Source organism: Sminthopsis crassicaudata, chromosome 2 (genome assembly GCF_048593235.1).
Source record: "Sminthopsis crassicaudata isolate SCR6 chromosome 2, ASM4859323v1, whole genome shotgun sequence".
In the NCBI taxonomy this organism is placed as follows: domain Eukaryota; kingdom Metazoa; phylum Chordata; class Mammalia; order Dasyuromorphia; family Dasyuridae; genus Sminthopsis; species Sminthopsis crassicaudata.
The window spans coordinates 368,666,255-368,679,573 of record NC_133618.1 but is presented as its reverse complement, the minus strand read 5'-3'; the positions used below and the strand labels follow the sequence as shown (position 1 = coordinate 368,679,573).

Below are 13,319 nucleotides of genomic sequence, written 5' to 3'. Positions count from 1 at the left end.
CATATAAAATGAAGGGGTTTCATTCCACCAAGCGTAATTAACCTGGGACTTATGGATGTCTGTGTGGTCTAAGGATAGATTCAGGGAATCCATGAGCCAGATAGGGAAAAAATTCCATTTTAAAAAATCAATCTCTATTTGAAATTTACAAGTACTTTCATTTATTTAAAAGAATCAGGGGCAGCTAGATGAACAATGGACAGAGCATCAGCCCTGGAGTCAGGAGGATCTGAATTCAAAACTGGACCCAGACACTAAATACTTTCTAGTTGTGTTGTGATCCTAGACAAGTCACTTAACTCCAATTGCCTCTCCAAAAAAAAGGACCATAGTGGCTCACTGAGGAGTCCACTAACTTGACCGGACTACCAAAGGGGTGCATGAGGCAAAAGAATGCTAATTATCCCTGCACTAGATCATTTACAGGCCTTTTCTAATTCTTGTGCTCACTTAGTACCGGAAAAAGCATTACATTTTGTGGTGCAGTAGACAGAACTCCAAATCTGGAGTCAGGAAGATCTGAGTTCAAATCCAGATTCTGACACTAATTGCCTGGACAAGGGAGTTAAACTGTTTGCCTCAGTTTTCGCATCTGCAAAGTGGAGATCCAAAGTAAAGTAGGAGCACCTGTCTTCCAAGAGTGTTGTAAGGATCAAATGAGATAATAGTTGTAAAGCACTTATCACAGTGTCTGGCACAGAGCAGATAAAATTAGCTATTTATTATTATATCATATAGTCCAAACCCCTCATTTTATAGATAAGAAAACTAAGGCCCAGAGAATCACAATTATTTGCCAAGGTAGTAAGTAGCTCTAACTTCAATCTAGTTTTTTATCCACTAGGTTTGAGGATTAGTTGCTGGTTTGAGGCAGGGGAAGGCAGGAGGAGTCTAAGTAATTTGATCAGTTCCCTGAAGCTTTGGTGACCCAAGCCATGACTATGCATAATATTGCTAAACCATGGAACTGATACCAGTCATGAAAAGGGCAGGAAACCACCGGGAGAATAAGAAAGAGCCTGCATTTTTCCCTCTTTCCCCTCCTGTCTAGTCAGAAAGGAGACTTCAGAATTACCATATCTCCTAGAAAGAGAATACTTAGATCTGTCTTCCCTCCCACAGGCTATGGACAGCTTAAACAATCCCTGGAAATTCTAACCTTTAACAATCCTTTTCTTGGTCAGGCTCTAAGTTCCTTTTTGGGAGGCTGGCTCTTCCATCTTTGCCAAGTTATCTTTTTTTTTTTTTTCCCCTGAGGCTGGGGTTAAGTGGCTTGCCCAGGGTCCCACAGCTAGGAAATGTTAAGTGTCTGAGACCAGATTTGAACTTGGGTCCTCCTGACTTCAAGGCTGGTGCTCTATCCACTGCGCCACCTAGCTGCCCCCCCAAAAATTATCCTTAAGGTTGCGTTTGTTCCTTCTTTGTCCCCTCTAGACCATGAGGTTCAAGAAAGGCCTGTATCTTTTCCTCTTATTTTTCTTGCCTATAAAGCTCCAGAAGTTTTATAAGTCAGTATGCTCTTCTTGTCTTTCTCATACTATAGAATATATAATATCAGCATGAAGAAGTACTTAAAACGTACTCTTTCACAAAGACATGGGGGTACCTACCTTTAATCGTTGTTAGGAGGGAAACTGAGGCTGACAGATCTGAGCTCAGGAGTTCTAAGCTGTAGGGGGTTAAGCCACCGGACTGCACTAAGATTATGGGAGGTGGGGCTCAGGTTAGAAACAGCTAGTCTAATGGGACTGGAAAAGGAAGAAAGGAAGAAAAGAAGGAAGAAATGAGCAAACAAAAAAAAAAAGAGAGAGAAGGGTTAAAGAGGGAGGGAAGAAAGAAAGGAAGGAAGATGATTTTCAGACTTGGAAAAGACTTTCTCATCTCAAACCAGAGGTGGATAGAGTACTAGCCCTAAGTCAGGAGGACCTGAGTTCAAATTATCCTCATACACTTAATATTGATTAGCTACGTGACTTCGGGCAAGTCATTTAACCCTGATTGCCTCTCTTTAAAAAAAAATTTTTTTAAAATATATTTTCAACAAATATATTCCAATATAATTGGTTTTCTTTGTAATCTTATGTATTTTATTTTGTGCATTTAAAAATAATATTTTGAGAATATTTCACCAGATTGCCAAAGAGGTCCATGACACAAATAGATTAAGAACCCCAGATCTAATTCAGTCTCCTCATTTTGCAAGTGGAGAAACTGGGATCAAAAGAAGTGAAATGATTTTTCCATTGTCATATGGATAGGAAAATGGGGGTTTGACAAAGGATAGAATATAGACAGACTTATCTCTCACCTGCTATACTGGGGTCCTACTCACTGAGCCAGGGTTATAACGCCTCATTTTGGGGGCTGCCCTCGCCCTGAGAACAAAGAGAAAGAATATATTTTCCTTTGCCCCTGGCTTTCTTATCCCCAAATATTTAAGCAGGGGCCATCCACATTCATGTTAAATATAGACATAACTAGCATACAACTCTGTTCTTCCCTCCTTTCCTTTTCCCTTTCCCTCATGCCCAACTCAGATAAGCCATGCCTTTGTGCTGGGTTACTTTATACAGGAAATCTTTCTGGTATTCTACTTATAGACTGGTTGATGATCTCCCTCTTGAGCCTGGGACTTCTCTGCCTCCTCCGGGTAAGCTAGGGCTTTGTCCCCTGCCCCTTGCCCAGGCCAGCCTGCCACCCAGAGCACCCACTCATGCCAAACTGCAACCTGAACTCACCCTTCATCCCAGGGTGTAGCCCTCTGAAGAACCTTAAAATCTAGTTTCTCTTGGGGGGGAAAGACTCTGCCCATCTTCTCTGAAATTTGTGGCAGGAAGATATAGAGAGGAGTTAACAAAATTTCTTCCTAAGAAGCCCATAAATTGCCTCAGTCTTCTCCAATGCTTTTCTCCCTGAAATTTTGTCCTTGTCTCAGGGCTCAACAAGAAATTGGCCTATTAGGGGATGGGCAGGAGCAATCATAGTGTCTGAGGCAGTAAACCTACTTGTGTATCCAGCCTCCCAGATGAAGCTGTTTGTTGGGAGCATAAAGGGAGAAGATGACTTTGGGAGTGGAAAAACCACATGGGAGGAGGTGGAGCCTCTCTCCTTCTTCCTTTGGGTTCCTGTGGGAGGGCACCAAAAATAAGTATTATAGCATAATTTTTAAAAATGCAGCTTTGGGAGCCAGGATATCTGCCTGCCAGTCCTGACTTTTCCTTCCAGTAACTTGCTTTGTAATTTTATATCTCTGGGTCTGAGTTTCTTCAACTATTTTTATAGGAGATGATTCTTAATGTTGGTTTGTTTGTTTTAATATTTTAACACATTTTTAAACCATTTTCCTCTTTTCTGTATATTCTCTGTTTGCCAACAACCTTCCTAAAATGTGGCATCTGAGAAATTTGATAACAAATATTTATTAAGCAAGGGTCTGTCCTAGGTGATGAGGATGTGAAGAAGAAAACCAAATGTCTCTTCTTTTAAGGAGCTTACAATCTACTACTCTGGAGGCAATACTTTTTAGAAAAGAAATCCTGAGGGTAAGAGTATCTGGGATTAGCTCCCTAAATGCTTGTATTCTATGACATCCAAATAATTGAAAAGAGGCTGAGTTATTTGCCAAGGCTGGATTAATTGGGAAATAATGAATGGGTATCTCTTGGGTTCTTCTCTTTGTTCTCAGACTCCTTTGAGGCCCCAGAACATCTCTGTCAAGTATGAGGGACCAGAAGCATCAGCAGAGGAGTTCCCCCCACAAGGACTCTCTGACCCAGAGCCATGGGCCAGAGATTGACGACTCTTCCAGTTTGAGTCCCAAAAAGGAAAAGAATGGCTCTCTGAGAATTGGAAGTTTTAAGAGGACCTTCTCATGGAAGAGCAACCACGTGGTGGAGGAGAAGCCCATCCGTGGGAGCTTACGTTCGCTCCTCAGCTCCTTCCAAAAGGCGGAGGAGAAAGAGGCAGACAAATCTAAGAAGTCATCTCATGGTCCTCAGATAAGACAACAGATGAGCTCTGAAAGGGAGCCTCTGGAGGAGGAGTCTGAAGCAGGTGAGAGTAGAAATTAAGTCTGACATGAACAAGGCTTTGAGGGCTTACAAGTTCAAACCATGAAATTACACACACATTACATATCTGCATAACATTTTACAGTTTATTAGGCACTTCAAAAATAAATCTTTATATACTATAAAGAGCTTTACCTTTTATAAAATTTTACATACAAGGTATTTTATGATTTATGAAGGTTTTTACAAAATATTTTTAGCTTATTAAATATTTATGGTTTTGAAGATGCTTTGCCACTTATAAAGTGTTTTTATAGTTTACCAAGAAATACATTGTTTGTAAGTACTTTTATAGCTTGCAGAACTTTCACCAGTTACCCTGCTTTGTATTATTTACTGGATTTCACAGCTTTATAAAACACTTTACTGTTTGCAGTTTGAGGTGCATCACAATTTATGGATCATTTTCCATTTTAAAAAATATCATTTATATTTTGTTCTTAAATGTTTACAATGGGATTTGGAGTTTATAAATCATTTACAATTTATAAAGCATTTCACAGGTTATAAAATGTTTTCTGATCTATTATGTCATTGGATTCCCTTAATACTCTCCCCTTAGTGCGGGCATGTCATTGCACTTGAAATTTTCCCCATGAAGGGCTTTTGGATTAAAAAAAAAAACAAAAACAAAAACAACCCCCCCAAAAAAAACACTTAGTTCTGATTAATTTAAATGAGACAGTATAGGAATGTAACAGGACTTCTGATTTCACTAATCTAGGGAATTCTTAGACTAGGAAATTCCTTCTGTCAGTACAGGTCAGCATCTTTTCTGTTTATCTTAGAGACTACATTGTCTTGAGCCCGTAGAAATTATATGACTTATCCAAAGTCAGGACTTTTCCGAGATATCCATTAGGAAGTAAAGAACAGGAAAAGAAAAAGATTACTAAGCCTTAGGTGCCATTTGGTATTGGTAGCTAAGATTTTCATTAGATGATTACAGATAATGCATTAAAGACAGGGGCAGATGGAGAGTTCCTCACACTGTGATTTTCTGAACAAATCATATTATTCTGGAACAGACTGAAGCCATTATAATGTGCTTGGGGTAGGGAGAATAGTCCTAAACCCATAGTTGGACTGGTTCCCATTCCTTCAACTCAAAATTATTCAATATAAATGCTATTCTGAGGAATGAGGTAGACAGTAATTATTCTATTACAGGTTAAATATGTATAATTCTTTTAAACATATTTCCATATTTGTCATGTTGTTCAAGAAAAAATAGACCAAGAAGGGGGAAAAAAACCATGAGAAAGAAGCAAACAAAAAAAAGGTGAAAATACTATGCTTCAATCCATATTCAGTCTCCATAGTTCGTTCTCTCTCTCTCTCTCTCTCTCTCTCTCTCTCTCTCTCTCTCTGTCTCTCTGTCTCTCTCTCTCTCTGTCTCTCTCTGTCTCTCTCTGTCTCTCTCTGTCTCTCTCTGTCTCTCTCTCTCTCTCTCTCTCTCTGTCTCTCTGTCTCTCTCTCTCTCTCTGTCTCTCTCTCTCTCTGTCTCTCTCTCTCTCTGTCTCTCTCTGTCTCTGTCTCTCTCTCTCTCTCTGTCTCTCTCTCTCTCTCTGTCTCTCTCTCTCTCTGTCTCTCTCTCTCTCTCTCTCTCTCTCTCTCTGTCTCTCTCTCTCTCTCTCTCTCTGTCTCTGTCTCTGTCTCTCTCTCTCTCCGCATGGCATTTTTAAAGAAGATAATTTTGGCAGATGTTTGAAGGATGGGTTAGAGAAAGGAAACCCTGGAAGTAGGGAGATTAATGAGGGAGGTTATTAAGAGATAATCAGGGATAACACTAGGGATGGTAGCAATATGAGTGGAGAAGGGGTTGGATTCAAGAGATGTGAAACTCCCAATTTGAGGTGACCACGAATAGGTTCAGTCAATCCTAAAATGATGTGGAAGAGGGCCAAGGTCTCCCTGACTCCCCATCACTAGTGTCATGGACAGGTAGGTATCAGCTACTTCATAAACCAGGGATTTCCAGCAAGGGAGATTCCAAATATAGTAGTGAGGATGGAGACCACTTTCTCTGATGGAGACCTTCAGTTTTTATAAGTCTCTCCAGGCCTTTCTGAATCATCCTGCTGGTCATTTCTTACAGAATGGTAATATTCCATAATATTCATATACCACAATTTATTCAGCCATTCCCCAACTGATGGGCATTGAGTCAGTTTCCAGTTTCTGGCCACTACAAAGAGGACTGCCACAAGGGTGGACCTCTTCTAATGAGGGTCTGGAGCACATGACTTTGATCTCTCAGTTCTAGTCAAAGATTACCTATATCCATATCATCTTTCTGACAAAAGGAAGAATCCACATTTTCTCAGGCTTGACTGACTAAAACACAATGGGCAGGAAGTAATTGATTCACCTAGATGCTATGGTCTAGGTGCAGTAAATTTTTGGCACAGGTGAGTAAATGTCTTTCAAAGGTGAGCTTTGAACAAGAAAATAGGTCAGGGAAGAAGCCTGGATCTCCTCATAATTGGCTATTAATAATCATTTCTTTCTCAATGTTGGATAAATATGAGCTTTTCTTTCATTGTACTGTTTGATTTGGGGACTAGCTATGGAAAGATGGTGAGAGTCAGCGTGGTTTTGGACTAGTTATGTACTGACAGGCAGCCAGGTGATATAGCTGATAGATAGCTGGGCCTGGTGTCAGAAAGACTCAAGTTCAAATCCAACTTCAAGCACTTCCTAGCTGTGTGACCCTGAGCAAATCATTTAACTTGTCTGCCTCAGTTTCTTCAACTGTGAAATGGGGATAATAATGATTATTGTACAGGGTTGTTAAAGGGTTAAATGAGATACTTTAAAGCACTTAACACAGTCCTGGAAAATAGTAAATGCTTTATAAATGCCAGTTCCCTTCCCTATTTTGTGGAGTGAAGGCTAAACTTAATTAGAAAACCCTGGATTAAAATCCTACTTGAGATATCATTAGCTGTGTGACCCTCACAGAGGTTTTTGTTTGTCCTTTGTTCTGGAAGAGGACCAAAACATCAGGGAGGCAATACCCTGACATGCAAGTGAATTGGATTTGAGGGAGGGAGGGCTGGGCAAGGTCATCTGCCTCAGTTTACCCTCCAAAGCCATCTGATATAGATAGAGATGACTAGAGATGGCCCTAGATGTAATGGGAGACTTTGGCCTTTTTCAGCTAAGCTCAAATATTATGCTTCAACAAGTCTCAGCTTGAATCTGGCTCATCGATTCAGTGATTAGGATAGGTAGCAATTGAGACAAAGAATCTCCTCTTTCACCTAATCCAAAAAAAAAATCTAAACAAATGAATGAATGAATCTGGAAGGGTTTCTGGCCAAAGCAGAAATGACTGCTATTCACATTCCATGGGAGTCAATCAGGACTCAAACAGTGACTCTGGACCAGGCTGTCTCAGAAACCATCCTAGTGAACCTCAGATAATAGCACAGCAGGTGTCCTCTGGAACAGCCTCTGGAGGAGGAGTGTGAAATAGGTAAGGGGGGCCTGGCCTGAGCAAGGCTTTTAGAACTGACAAGTCATAACTATGGCATATTAACCAGTTTGCAGCATGTTATAGTTTAAATAATATTTCAAAAATAAATCTGCTTTATATACTACAAAGTACTTGACCATCTATAAAACATTTTGCATCCAGTTTGCAAAGTATTTTATGATTTAACTTCTGTACCTTCATCTATAAAATGAGAGGGGTAGACTCAAGGGCTTCTAAGATTCTTTCTAGTTCTTGTGATCATTTCAAGTTGTTTCAAGCTCAAAAGCCTATGTACCCTAACTTGGGGGTCCAGAATCCTGCTGCCTTGTGGAATCTCATTGGGGCTCTTTTCTCTCTGTCCTCAGATTCCTCCAGTAAGACCAAGCCGGAAAAAACAAAGGGCCCCCAGCAAGAGAAACAAAGAAACTCTAGCAAGCCTTGCTCTCCGGCCCAGAGACAGACTAGAAGGAAGCTTAGTATGGACTCCACCAACTCCAGCACTGGAAAGGAGGAGGATGTTGGTCTTGGGCTGTCCAACTTCAAGAGGACTATTTTAAGGATGAGCAAGAGGGAAAGCCCTGAGGGCCTGGCAGCCGAGGAAAGTGGCTTTCTTCGAAAGAGCTCACGCTTCCTCAAGTCCTTCAGGAAAAATGAGGAGGAGGTGACCAGCCGAGTTCCAAGGCTACCAAAGAGATCCCTCGGGTCCCCTGAAGAAGAAGAACCCGCAGGGATCACAATGGAAGTGGAGGAAGGTAAGGAGAATAGCAACCACTTATCAGAAGAGCAATCCCTCACCTGTAGGGTGGGTGAGGTTGTAAGGGACTCCAAAAGGTTGGGGTCATAGACTGGCGTTGCGAGATGTCTCAAAATAATTTACAGGCTTGAACCCATATCCAAGTCAAGGGACAAAGTTTTTTGTAATTGTAACACCAATTGAAGCAGGCTCAAATCCAAAGATTTTAGCAAAGAACCTGGAGCAAGGAGACACATTTATCCAGTTCACGTCATCAATATGTTAATTTTATGGCCTAGAGATAGAACTGAGGAGTGATCTCAGGAATTTGATTATCACTGACCAGCAGACCTAGGACTATCCTAAAGCCAGAAGACTTTAGAATCTTTGACAGACAGCATTGTCCAAACAATAGCCTTCTAAGATTAGAGTCTCAGGATCACTAATGTATCTTCCCTAAACTTTAAGGGAAGAAATATTATATTCTTAGACCAGAAGACTTACAATCATTGACAAAACAATAACATTCTTAGCCCAGAGGGCCTCGGGATCAGATTCCAAAGCCAGAAGATTTAGAATCATTGACAGAATGTTAGAACAGAAGCCCCCCTAAAACCCCCCTAAGGTCTAGAGGCCTTAAAATTATTTCATCTCCTTCAGAAGCTATATTTCATCAATCTTAACAGTTTATGAATTCTGGAAAGCTTTATTTATGCTTTTACAACTGAGCAAATGTTGTGGCATATTAACCCGTTTGCCTCAAGGCTCCCACTTTATGTAAACCCTCATCGCCTCTGTTTTAGACTATTCCTTAAAGACCCCTACTTGTCTCTCTGCCTCTGGTTTTTTCCTTCTTTAATCCATATCCCTAATGTAGGTTTCATGAAGCAGGCCATATCTCTTCACAGAAACCTTTAGATGATCCCTGTGTATAGGATCAACTAAATTCCTTAGCCTGGCATTCAAGGCTCATCACAATCTGACTCACTAATTGAGTTCCAGCCTTATTTCTGCCTCAGATTTCTTTCACATACTCTCAGCTCCCCCAAACCAAACTGTTTTGTTTTGTTTTCCCCAAACTCAACATGTCATTTTTAAAAATTTCCCTGGCTTCAGGCAGGTCATCCATCATTCCTGCATGTATCTCAATTGACACAACTTCTGTGCAGGCCTTTCCGATTCCTTTTAGCTGAAACTGCTCTGTCTCCTCAGATTTTCCCAGAACACTTGCTATCCTATGTTCCTGTCAATGTCCACCTTGTGTTACACACACCTGTTATAACCTTCCAGGTAACTTCTCTTGAGAGTAGCAACTTTGTCATGTGTCTTTGCATCCCCTGGGCTGCTTTCATGCCTGTATAAAGTAGGTATATTTACTACATAATAAAGCTTCAATTCAATTCAATTAACATATATTAAATTCTTAGGTGCTGTGCTAAGTATTGGGATTATAGGTAAGAAAATGAAAGACAGCCCTTATTCTCAAGGTGCTTACAGTCTAATGAATTAACTTTTTTTTTTTTTTTAAATAATACCTTGAGGCTTAAAAAGCACTTTTCAATTGAACTGAACTTTATGGATTAAAATGTACTTTAATATTTACAAAACACTTTATAATTTCCTAAGGGCCTTACAGTTTATAGTATGATTTCTAGTCTATTACCTCCTTTGGTGTTGTTTGGGGTGCTAGGTGGTGCCATAGAGCATCAAGTGCCAGGTCTGGAGTCAGGAAGATTCATCTTCATGAGTTCAAATCCATTCTCAGACACTTACTAGTTGTGTGACTCTGTGCAAGTCACTTAACCCCATTTGCCTCAGTTTCCTCATCTGTAAAATGAGCTGAATAAAGAAATGGTAAATTACTCCACTGTCTTAAATTACTCCACTATCATTGCTAAGAAAACCTCCAATGGGGTCATGAAGAGTCAGACACGACTTAAAAAAATGTTGGGTTTTTTTTTTATTGCTTTGATCCTTACAACAAATTCATGGTTATTATCCCCATTTTATAGAGGAGGAAACTGAGGCTCTCAAAGGGAAAGTCAGTCACATTCTCAGGAAATAGTCACCTGTCAGAGTGGTCTTACAGCTTCTAGGTCAGGGCTGTGTCCCTTACCCCCAGACACTTACCATTCTTCTCTTTGGACAGAAAAGCCCATCTCTGATCTCATTGCTGAACGGCAGCTGCTGAAAGCCTTTTCCCGGCTGAGTCAGCAGGAGGCCAGCCTTGTGGAGGACCATCGCTTGGGGAAGTTCAAGGACAATCCCACTGCCTATGTTCGCCAGGCCATGGACATCTGTCTTCATTATGACATGATAGTAGCCGAGATCAGGAACATTGTGGGGGAGACGCTGAGCCAGCCTGGGGTGGACTCAGAGGCCCTGAAGTGCGTGGAGCAGCTGATTGAGAAGGAGGAGGAGGTTCACCCAGACCGGCCCACCAGCGACATCCTGAGAGCTCCTCGGAAGTGGAGGCACCTGTGGGGGGAGGCAGTGAAGAAGAGTGCCCAGGATCGAGTGGGGAAGGTGGGCCAGGGCACCAGCGAATCGAGCCTGGCCAGCCTCCTTGCAGACCTGGGCAGGGTGGTCAAGCAGGACCTGGTGAAGATCTGGAGGGAGGTGCAGCCCTGCTACCCCAAGGACTTCCCGGTGTGGAAGACCTATGTGGACGCTTTCCACGGAGCCGTGTCTGCCCGGCTTCAGGAGCTCCTGCAGAAGGCTCAGGGCTTTGAGCAACTTTATGTGATAATGGACTGGGTAGCCAACGTCTACTGCGGGTGAGTCCCTCTGGGCTCGGGATGAGATGGAGGGAGGAATCATGGAGCAGGTGGGCTGGGAGGGATATAGGATTGTAGATTCACTTCAGAGGTCATTTAGTCCAACTTCCTTATTTCACAGGTAAGGAAATTGAGATCCATGACATGCACAAAGTCACAGAAATAGTATGTGTCCAAGAGTGTGTGGGAGATTCAAAGACAGGTTCTTCCAGGGTTCTTTCTGTTGTGCCATGTTGCCTCCAAGGCAAGGCAATCAACAAACACTTAAGAACCTACTGTGTACTAGGCACTACATTATGTGCAAAGTACAGAGACAAAAAAAAAAAAAGCATCTGCTTTCAAGGAACTCAGTATAATGGGGAAGACAACATTCAACAACTACATATAGGACAAATTGGAGCTATTCAAAAATAATTGCATTAATATAAGATATTGTGTAGAATATCCAGTTAGATCTTGGTTCAGCCCCATGGTAACAGGAAAATTGATCAGAGACTGGCTGCAGGCCATTTGGTTCACCCAAGAATATCATGTAGAATTTCAATCAGAATGTGAGAAATGAGTAAATAACATTCACTAACTCAGCCCCATCAATCCCACCAGTCCACATGATCCTTTGTAGGCCAGCCAATAATATGCTCCTCCTTGCCACCTTGGGGTCTGGAGACAGGAAGACTCATATTTAAGGACTTACCGTCCAGCCTCAAGTACTTACTAGCTCTCTGATCCTGGGCTAGTCACCTAACTCCGTTTGCCTCAGATTCCTCGTCTGTCAAATGAGCTGGAGAAGGAAATGGCCTCCAGTATCTTTGCCAAGAAAACCCTGGATGGCATCAGAAAGAGATGGATATGACCAAAATGAATCCATATATTTTTCCCATGTGAGGATGCAAACAGGTTGGGTCTCCAAAATAAGTCCAAATGTCCTTAGAGGTTGTGTAGAATATTTAGGAGTTTGGGACGGTTCAGTTAGTTCTTTCTCTGTCCTCCCACAGCCCTGAAAATTGTATTGACCCTTCCAATTGTATTCCTGAGTGAATGGCCCATTAGTTCTGGCTAGCAAAGCTATCCTGCCAAGTATATGACAAGTGGGTGAGGAAGTATTCTGAGTCAGGAGATCTGGATTCTAGTCAGAACTCTGCTACTAGCTTCCAGTGTGATCTTGGAAAAGTCCTTTCCTGTTGTCAGCCTAGCATGTATTCTTGATCATATTTTGTTTCTTGTGGCTTAGTTTCTTAATGTTTTATAGTAATTCTCTCTCTCTTTTTTGGCTGGGGGTTAGAGGGTAAGGAGAAGGAAAGTTGAGGTAAGGGACTTGCCTGGGGCTACACAACTAGTAAGTATCTGAGGCCAGATTTGAATTTTTTCCAGTTTAAAATGAGAAGATGCCACTTGATATCTGAGGTTCTCACAAGAAAATCTTGTGAGAAGAAAATCCTTGATTAAAGGGAATGTTTTAGGAAAAGTTAGTTTATTGACCTGGGTGATGTCTGAGGGCAAAGGAGTATGAGAAGAAAAGGATAAACACAGCTAGACACCCAAGAAAGGAGCTCCTCCATCACCAGGCAATTCCTTTATTTGTTCTGGGTTTTGCTTTCCCCAGTGGGTCGATTAGTCAATAAGCATTTATTAAACATTCACTAAATACTAGGTAGTACGCTAATCACTAAGGATGCAAAGAAGGGCATAAAATAATCCTTGCTCTTAAGGAAGTTCACAATCAAATGGGAGAGACCACTATTTGTTGTCATTCAGTGGTTTTTCAGTCATGTCCAGCTCTTCCTGACCCCATTTGGGGTTCTCTTGGCAAATCCTGGAGTAGTTTTCCATTTCCTTCTCTAGCTCTAGCTCATTTTAAAGATGAGGAAATAGAGACAAACAGGGCAAAGTGACTGCCCAGTGTCACACAGCTAGTAAGTGTCAGACGCCAGTGTTTATTATTGTTGTTTGTCCTTCATTCTTGATAAGGAAGTGAAACCATGACATGCAAGTGAGTTGGATTTAGGTGAGGGAAGGATGTGCAAAGGCATTTTCTCCTCCAGAGCCATCTGAGTCCTAGGTACAAGCAAGATAGATACAAGACAAATTAGAAATATTTTCAGAGGGAAAGTTTTAGCAATTGGAAAAATTAGAAAAGATTTCTTTTAAAATGTGGAATTTTATCTGGAAGTTGAAGCCAGGTAGAGAGATGAGACATGTAACCCGAATCTGGAGTATTTTATTTGAGGAAAAGCAAAGAAGCCTGTGTAACTGGTATG

The 13,319-nt window shown here is 41.4% G+C and overlaps 1 protein-coding gene across 3 annotated transcripts in view; it reads left to right on the top strand.

Annotated features, from left to right (window-relative positions):
- Window positions 1–13,319, top strand: part of LOC141556649 (exocyst complex component 3-like protein 4) — an 84,647-nt gene that overhangs the window by 32,959 nt on the left and 38,369 nt on the right. For all 3 annotated transcript variants that reach the window (XM_074291104.1, XM_074291106.1, XM_074291105.1), the window contains exons 2-4: window positions 3,686–4,053; window positions 7,917–8,303; window positions 10,434–11,061. In XM_074291104.1, the coding sequence (XP_074147205.1) occupies window positions 3,720–4,053; window positions 7,917–8,303; window positions 10,434–11,061 (1,349 nt within the window). In that variant the 5' untranslated portion in view covers window positions 3,686–3,719. The remainder of the gene's footprint in view (window positions 1–3,685; window positions 4,054–7,916; window positions 8,304–10,433; window positions 11,062–13,319) is intronic.